The following is a 9,361-nucleotide window of genomic DNA, read 5'->3' as shown; positions in this document are numbered from 1 at the left end:
CTTTCATCTTCTTTGGGCGTTTCTCCTTTCTCCCCTTTCTTCAGGGCTTCCAACCGCTTGCTTCTCCTTGCCGACAATATTCCTCCTCTTTCCATTCTTCCTCCCCATTTGGCCTCTAATCGTTTGCTTCTCCTCGTCGCTATCATGTGTGCCGCCCGATCTTGTGTTCTAGTCATCGACTTATACTAATTTCAATATTGTTTTTTCTCTAAAACTTAATCTGAAAAGGTATGTTCGCTAAAATATCTTACTCCTACAACTTTAGCTAAGATGTCTCGCCAAGATCTATTACTCCTAAAACTTTAGCTTCTCTCCACCTTAGATGAGGATGAATCCCCAATCTAAGTTCCCTGTTTCTGGACGCCAAAATGTAACTACTGGAAATCCAGTAGCACACCCAAAGTGATAATAACCAAGATCTAAGACATATTAAGTAAAGTAAACACCGAGAATTCTTATTGATGAATCATTCAAAGTAACAAAGATACAAGTTCTTGAATACCAGGAAACCCTAATATCTCCCCTAGGTTAAGCTTTTCCCACTCTCCAAAGATCCGATCCCTCATACATTGTCCAAGGACCTCTATTTATAGGCCATCTAGCCCTAATGGAACACAACTCATTTTATCTCGTCGTGTTCTCGCAGTAACACTTTACACTTCGCCGAGACCGTTTTCCATAAAGTTTTCCCCCTTCTTTCGGTTACTTCACATGGGCTTGTCGGGATACCTGTCTCTTTTCTTGCTCCATAATTTATCTACTTCGTGGCTTGTCTTCCCAGCCAAGTAATCTTACTTCGTCCTTTTTTACTTCGTGGCGGATATCTTGTAGGGTACTCCATGGATCCGTCATAACCCTTGTTCCTCTCGGAGCTTACTTCGTGATGAGACACTATCTCGCACATAGCTTTTACCTCGTCGACTTGTCAATAATGGTGACTTTGACTTGATTTGACAAGTCACTGACGAAGATTTTCGTGACACGGTACAGAATCTTTAGTCCGGATTCTCGCTTCTTCCCTATGTCCACGTGGCGATCCATATTTTGACATCTACAATCTTCAACAATCTCAAGAGAGTTTTATTTTCTTTCATTTATTGTTGTATCATACTCCGGGAGATTCTTATCCCGTGGAGTCTATATCCTAATCCCAAAATTTTACTGTGGAGAAAAATTATTACAACAGAACAATAAATAATTTTTCTCTCTTTCTTTTTTTGTTTTACTAATAATTAATCTTCCAAATTCTAGAAAGATTAATTGGAAAATTTATTAGTATTGCCAGTGATTTCCATTATGAACAAGGTAGACTTGTCTAGGACTTCCTTGGTGTGGAGGAATACAAGAAGGATAATAATAGTAACGATGATTTTGTACTTCTGGATGAAAACTTGGAAATCCCATTGGTGATGATGAAGAAGAGATCTGATTATGAAGAAGATGTTGATAATGAGGATTAACAACAGATTGATTGCCAATCGGAGATGATGTTGTTGATGATGGTGGTGAGTATTTTCCAGCAGCTACATAAGAAGAAGAAGAAGGAGAAACTGAAACTGGTGGAGAAATCATCTTTTTAATTGATTTTGACGGAAACAGAAATGCTTTTATTTTTATTTGAGTAGCTGATTTCTTCTCTGCCAAATCGTATTCTTCCATGACATTAATAAGATCTTCATCAGATTTAATAGATACCAAGGCATCAAGATCTTCATTTGGTAATTGACACCTCAAACTCACTGATGAGTATCCACATACTTCACACAGCTTCACCATTAATTCTGCAAATAAATCAAAATCCCCCTGTCAGTTCACATCCAAAGGTATACTGGAGAGATGGTACAATGAAAAATAAGCAGAATGAAAATGGCACCTGAAAATGAAATGGAAGCGCGGTCGACAGATAGAAGACGAGTTTCTCCACCACTATAACGAAGTTTCCCATCAGTATATCTAGGGAGAATCTTTCCTCCATAGCTACAAACAAACTTAACACTATTGAGAGTTCCCACCATGAATGATGAGAGGTTTCTGAGATCAGACAGAGGAGGATTTAGATTTCTTTCAAGCTTAGTTATCTAATTGGCAATCACAATATCGTAGTATTTATAATTTTTATTGGAAAGGAACAAATTTTGATGCTTTGATGCCGTAACATGCTACATACGCCACGAGGAATCTCAATTATTCTTTGTAGACGTGGCTACGTACTACTGGTTTTATTCTAATGTCGATAGCACCAAAATTGGATGTATATATAAACTTCCATCCAACTGGGTACCTACGCGGAATGCACTCGTCATTGAAGCTCCGAAATTAAGGATATGATCCATTCATCCTCTTTCTTGTCAGTGTAGGATTATATTATTGCTCCATGCTGGTGTGACTGTATTCTCTTGTTTGCTATCCCAGATTGTACGTGTAGGTTGTTTCAAGATGATTTGTTGGAAAAAATTGGGTTTCACAAAGGATGAATGACATAGAGAAGAAATTGTTACACTCCAAAACTTTCAAGGCTTGTATAAATTTCTTTTAGACAAATATTTTTACCCTCCCAATAACAATTGGCGATTACAACAGGTATGCGAAATATTGCCTTCAGGATACAATGAAAGCCCTGCAACGAAAACTGAATTCAAGGTTTGTACCCCTTGATTCAATCAAGAACACACAAAGAGATTTCTGATTTCTGATGATGCTTTTTGAAATAGAGAAAACAGATTGATTTTTCTTATATGTTAAACGAAACTGGGAGAAGCTATTTATAAAGGGTTTTGCACCTGTTGGGAATAGGTTTTTTTTTTTATTCGCCAACAGGTTTCTATTCACGAAACGTCAGGTTCCTTCATCAACAGACATCAATGGTGTCTTTTGGATTCGAAATTTTCGAACAGGCTTTTATCGGCCAAATAAAACCTTCAGTTCAAAATTTTCGAACAGGTCGACCACAGCCTGGGGGGCGATGCCCCCAGGACCCCCTTTGGTTAGCGGCGTTGAAAATATTCCAACAGATGCTGATAATGAGACTTGACAACAGATTGATTGCTAACTGGAGATGATGTTGTTGATGATGGCGGTGAGTATTTCCCAGCAGCTACAGAAGAAACTGAAACTGGTGGAGAAATGATCTTTCTAATTGATTTTAACGGAAATAGAAATGCTTTGATTTTTAACGGACTACTTGATTTCTTCTCTGCTAAATCATATTCCTCCATGATATTAATAAGGTCTTCATGGCATCCGGATAACGAAGACGAGAGATATAACGCAAATCACAAATTTCAGATGAGATTTGGGCATCTTATGAAAAAGGAAAGATGCTGAAATCAAAGATTTCAAATAAGATTTGGGAATATTATGAAAAACGCAAGATGTGTGGGCAGTACCAATACCACACAGAAACAGCTTTGTTTCATTGAAAGCACTCGGAGAACAAAATGTGGGGGACATTCACAACAGAAGGTGAGTAACTAAAATTTGACAGCCAACTTCTATCAGGAGACTAATTTTTCCTTTGGATTGGTTGAGAAATACATTTTGTGGTTCAGTTCAGAGAGTGTATTATTTTTTCAATCCGAGTCTAGTCAGAAAGACTCCTAGGACTTGACCAAAACAAGTGTATATCAGAAGACTAGAAGTGGTTTTTGGATTCTGAGTTTCTCCATAATTCTTAACAGAAGATACAAAGTTCTCAATCTCGACTGGTACAGAAAGTAAGAGACCCCAGACAAACTACTATAACGATTTAGCAGAGAAGAAATCAAGTAGTCCGTTAAAAATCAAAGCATTTCTATTTCCGTTAAACTACTATAACGGTCGAGAGATAGAAGACGAGTTTCTCCACCACTATAACGAAGTTCCCCATCCGGATAACGAGGGAGAATCTTTCCTCCATAGCTACAAGCGAACTTAACACTATTACTACTTGTACGATTACTACTACTGACTTCACAGCTTGAGAATTTCTTGAGAATTCCCACCATGAATGGTGTGAGGTTTTTGTGTTCAGACGGAGGAGGATTGATTTGTTTGTGTAGACTTTTTTTGAGCCTAAATATCTTATTGGCAATCACAATAATATCGTATTTATAATGTTTATTAGAAACCAACGAATTTTGATATTTTGATGTCGTAACATGCTAAATATGCCACGACGACTTTTAATTATTCTTTATAGACGTGGCTAGTACTAGTTTATTCTAAGGTCGATAGCACCAAAATTGGATGCATATATAAGCTTCCATTCCAACTGGGCACGTACACTGAACGCACTCGTCATTGAAGCTCCAAAATTAAGGATACGATGATCTACGCATGCATTATTAATCTTCTTTCTTGTCGATGTAGGATTATATTGCCCACGATGGTGTGACTGTATTCTCTTGTTGCTATCTCGATCCAACGGGGAGTCAGGATTTTAAAAGAGGGGGCAATTTTTTTGTTCTTCCAAACACGACCCTAATCAGTCTTATTGCCTTGACCAAAATTCACCAACACATTCATCAAGCTAAACCCAAAGAAATCCAAGTATTCCAGAACACCTAAACACAATGATAAACTCGCTGGCGGAGCTAGACATTGCCTATAGGGTGGGCTTGAGCCTATTCTTAGGACTGATTTAAGCGTGGCCTAACTCAAAAGAAGCTATGGAAAAAAATGGCTTTTTCTCTTGGGGATGGTTTAAGCTAGCCCTTGTCACAAGGTAGTTCCGCCCCTGGTTAAACTTGAGATAACATCAATGCAATTCCAAAGATTCAAAAAAACAAAAATAAATAAATTTCAATACCACTAACTAAATTGAAATTGTTACGATGTATCAATAATGAAGACTTATTTATGAGAACAACGACCGATCACCAGCAACAAAAAGGATTTAGACACTTCATTCTCCAAATGATTAAGCACTCAAAGTCTACAAGTATTTCATTTGCCTTCAGGGTTTTAGGGGAAAAACATATTTTGTTGTTCATTTGGGCTTGAAATATGTAACAATGTGGAGGAATCGGGCAGCCTAGGGTAGGTGATAGACACATTTTTGTGTCTGATATAATCTCAATTGTATATATTGTTAGTGCTCGATTTTGTATTTATTTTGGCTTTTTATGTCTTTGTAGGTGTTTTTGGAAAAATAAGATTTTGCGGTGAAATCGGCTCGAAAAGTGTTTTTTGCGTTGGGAGGACATTTGCTATTCGGACCCTCACTTTGGATAAGGGGTAACCTAATTACTAAGGGGCATCCCATTTCCAGGCAGCTGCTAATCGCACACCTACTCTGGATAGGGGGCGACCATCTTCTACATTTGAAACTCAAAATGGCGGGAAAGTAGGTGCAGTCTGGCAGATTTAGGGTTCTTGATTTGGAGGAGTTTGAGATCGATTAAACCTCTGATTTTCATAGGATAGACTCCTTATGGGTCTGGGAATCTGATATGGGTGTTGAAATCGATTGGACTGGGATCAATCGACAAATTTTTATCACAAAGAAAATATGGAAAGTCACGTGTGTGACCTATTCTAGGGAATTTTAGAGAGATTAAAGTGCTGCAAACCTTCCCAAAGATTTGTATCGATCTAAGGAAGAGTTTAGAATAAAAAGGAAAGTTCAGAAACGCGTAGAAATTCTAAAACAAGAAATTGCCACAACTTTGCCGTGAAGGGAAGGAAAGAGATTTTGGAATATTTGGGAGAGATTTAATCGGTATTTTTGATATAAATAGATTGTTTGGGTCATATAGAAGTGTCGAGAGTTTAGGGACCTGAGAAGAGCCAGAGAAGAAGAAATCAGAGTTTTATCAAACTCTGTTTCTGTTGTTGCTGCTGCTGAAGAGGAAGAACACGAAGAACATTGACGCACGAGAAACAGTCGCAGAACAGTGTCGTTGTTCAACAGCTGAAGAACATTAAGCTGTGCAGGACAGTCGTATTCTAGGGTCTTAAATTTCTGATCCTGTAACAGTTGATTAGTAACGTATATCTTCAGTATTGCAACACCCACTGTAACGGTGACTTCTGTAACATCTATACACCGTTGGAGATCTGTTGTTTTATATATTCTCTTCAATAAAACCACCTTTTGAGCCGTGATTTATTATTTTGAACCTGTTTTTGATATGAGGAGCTAAACCCCAACACTGGGATGGCGGAGAAAGTCATATTTCATGCGTGTGGTAATTATGTTTAATTCTTTTTATGACTTTTTGCATTAATTTAATCGTTTTATGATTTTTCTTAATTAGTTGTGAAGTCGTATGATGATGTATGCATGGTCTAAGTGCTTTTGATGCATCATGCTAGTGATTTACAGTTAATCTTTTTAAAATCTATCTTGGCAAAGAATTAGAGTCAATAAACTAGAGCTATAATTTTCTAAGAATTGATTGTTGAACCACATGATATGAGGTTTGGTGGAATCCTAAGTCCCAGTTTCTCCGATATTGATATCATCGTTTTGTATATATTTATTAGGGTTAATATTTAAGTCTAGAATCGAGTCTACACAAGTCCGAGTTGAACGAACTTCTACTTATCACTTTCAAAACTACATTAGTAGGCAACTTCCTACCCTTGCCGTGTAGATTTTTTCCAGAGAATTGTGTACGACTAAACTTTTCAACAAGCGTCTTCTTAACTAGCTTAGTGATCGAGGTTTTGGTTATGGGTGGATGCAAACAAAAAGTTAGTTGTAAAGCGGTTCGTATCGTGTCTAGCTTTTGCTATTATCAACTAGGATGATTAATCTATAAGTTCATAACACGCTCTTATTTAACTTTTTCTCGATCGTTAGGGTTTTCTTGAAAACACTACTATTCTCTTCTTCTTGATAACACCATCCTCCTCCTCCACCTCCACTCACCAATACAGGAAAGTTAGAAGAAGAAAGAGCGACAATTTTAACAATGTCAAGTTATCTCCCGGAAGATGTTCTCCAAGAGATCGTCTTAAGGCTACCAGCGACATCTCTTTTGCGATTCAGGTGCGTCAGTAAGTCTTTCTGTACCTTGATTGATACCCCTAGTTTTCACTCTATGCATTATGAGCTTGTATCATTAAGACAAGAATTATGTTTTGTGACACTTTTTTCCACAAAATTTTTACGGTAGATTATAAGTCGGTATTGTCTTTATTCCATTATCAACACAGTCAACAATTACGAAGTTTGAATTTATTAATCACATGAACTACCCTTCCATGTTTCAAAATCGTTATGTTGAATTTTTTCCATATGCAATGACCTGGTCTGGATAAGTCTTTTTACAAGTACTGGGGGTAAAGAATTTTATATTTAGAATCCGTCAACCGAAATATACAAGAACATACCCATGCCACGGAAAGTAAACAACAAATACATATGTGGTCATGGATTTGATTATGATTACAAGACTGATGATTACAAATTGGTGAGGGTTGTGATCAGCAGGGTTTCAAAGTGTTCCGAAGTTGATGTCTATACATTAAGCTCAAATTCATGGAAAAGAATTTAGAGCATACCTTACTATCTTTATGACAGTAAATATTATGGTACACTCTTTAATGGAGCTCTTTATTGGCTTGCGCGTGACGGCTGCAAAAAGCTCCTAGTCTGTTTTGATATTGTCAATGAGAGATTTGAGGAGGTAGCAATGCCCCAAGTACCTATGCCATATGCAGAAGAACCTTTGGAAGATGATATGTTCAGTATTCTTTTGGGAGTACTGAGAGGGTGACTATGTTTATTTTTTCATGTTTATAATATCCGTATTGATGTTTGGACGATGCAAGAATATGGAGTGAGAGAATCTTGGACTAAAAGTTTTTCCATTACCCAGGAGAGTATAACTAGTCAGACGTATTTGGAGTTCATGTGGTGGAACACCCGCACTTTTAGCATGGCGCATGCTAAAGCGCCATGACCTGAGATGAAGCTTCATCTAAAGCTTCTGTTGCGTGGTACAGGGTAGATTGGCTTAAGGCCAATGTCGTGCCAAAATGGTGCATTATGTTTGGCATTTGGTCAAGGGCCAATGTTGCATTTGTCGGGAAACCGAGGATACATTCATCTCGAACCGGCATGTTTCCATAGAAGTCAATTCCACGAAACATCCTACTTTAGATAACTTAGCTCGAATCCTTTACTTACATCTTTAGATTAACATGATCGGATAATACTAGCACGAATATATAATCAATAGGATAATAGACAATCACACACGAAACAAAGATTACGTGGTTCACCTTTTGTAGGCTACATCCACGACCAAAACCACCCCGAGAATCTTCATTATCATAACAAGTTATTACATCGTCACGCATCATATAATCAACTAGTTATATAACCCACTGGCGCTACTCGTTAGAAACAACAAGACATATTACGAAGAGTTTACCTCTTCCTTTGTTCTTCTTCTTCCATAAGCTTCCACCGCCATGGTTGCTTTGAATTTAGACAAGAACACGAAGAACATCATGAATTCTAGCTTCTCCCATACAAATCCTAGAAACCCTAGATTTCTCCATACCTGTTCTCACTACAAGTCACTCTTTTCACATAGATTTTTCCTCATCACCAACCATCGTAGGACACAACGGGTGTGACCATCAACCACACTCGTTAAGAGAGGATTCTACTAGAGAATTAACCAAGAGAATAATTTCTCCTTGCAATATAAGCCCTCTTATATAGTAGACAAATCCTTACTCCCCAAGTCTTCTAGAAATTCTAAGAATGGTCTTAAAACTTAATTAGGAAACCATAAACTTGGAAAACACTCTACCAAACCGTCATACAAGTTTCCTAATCCTAGTAAACTTTGTAGACATTCCAAACCCGAAACTAGCCTTTAGCCACGGTTTTGACAGCATTAGATCACTATTTTTGCTTCAAAAACTGTCACCTAAAGTCCAGTTTCAGCCATATAGTTTTGTATATGGAACAAAACCCCAATAATCACCACCTTTCGTGATGTGAACAAAACCATCGTCTTCACTCCAACAAAGCATGAATGTTTACCACCTTATACAAGGCCATCCTCGCGGACATCATCACTAGGACGAATCGAAATTGTCTTGTACTTTGAGCATGAACCACCACCTAAGCCAAATTCCTCCTTTGCAATTGCACCACTTGAATAGCTATTTGTCGATTTTCTAGCCTCACCACAAACAACTTATTCATGTAATTTATACAAGTTTCTGCATTACTTGTATCAAACTACTTCGTCGCCATGATCACTCATTATCCCACCTTAGTAGAATACTTCTTCTTCGACACATGTCTAACACTTGACATTATTTGATCTGAGCCATCAAACAATTCCAGACGGACTTAACCAACTCCAAGAACCAACAATCTTGAGTGATCCTCCATGTAGACAAAACATGCTAC

General features: G+C 37.7%; 1 protein-coding gene across 1 annotated transcript; it reads right to left on the bottom strand.

Annotated features, from left to right (window-relative positions):
• Positions 1–427: 427 nt before the first annotated feature.
• LOC113339231 lies at positions 428–2,099 on the bottom strand. Its single transcript, XM_026584531.1, has 2 exons — positions 1,874–2,099; positions 428–1,781 (listed from the first exon to the last, which is right to left on the bottom strand). Exons 1-2 carry the CDS (start codon positions 2,013–2,015, stop codon positions 1,273–1,275), a joined length of 651 nt encoding a protein of 216 aa, XP_026440316.1. The 5' UTR covers positions 2,016–2,099; the 3' UTR covers positions 428–1,272.
• Positions 2,100–9,361: the final 7,262 nt, after the last annotated feature.

This window comes from Papaver somniferum, unplaced genomic scaffold, assembly GCF_003573695.1.
Source record: "Papaver somniferum cultivar HN1 unplaced genomic scaffold, ASM357369v1 unplaced-scaffold_21, whole genome shotgun sequence".
In the NCBI taxonomy this organism is placed as follows: Eukaryota; Viridiplantae; Streptophyta; class Magnoliopsida; order Ranunculales; family Papaveraceae; genus Papaver; species Papaver somniferum.
Note: the sequence above shows the minus strand (reverse complement) of the source record. Positions and strands in the feature narration are given on the sequence as shown.

Excerpts from the sequence above, each read along its gene's own strand:
- LOC113339231 (XM_026584531.1), bottom strand. The coding sequence starts at position 2,015 with ATGGTGGGAACTCTCAATAGTGTTAAGTTTGTTTGTAGCTATGGAGGA. Across the intron at positions 1,782-1,873 it reads CGCTTCCATTTCATTTTCAG|AATTAATGGTGAAGCTGTGT; the intron begins GTGCCATTTTCA and ends ATTTATTTGCAG.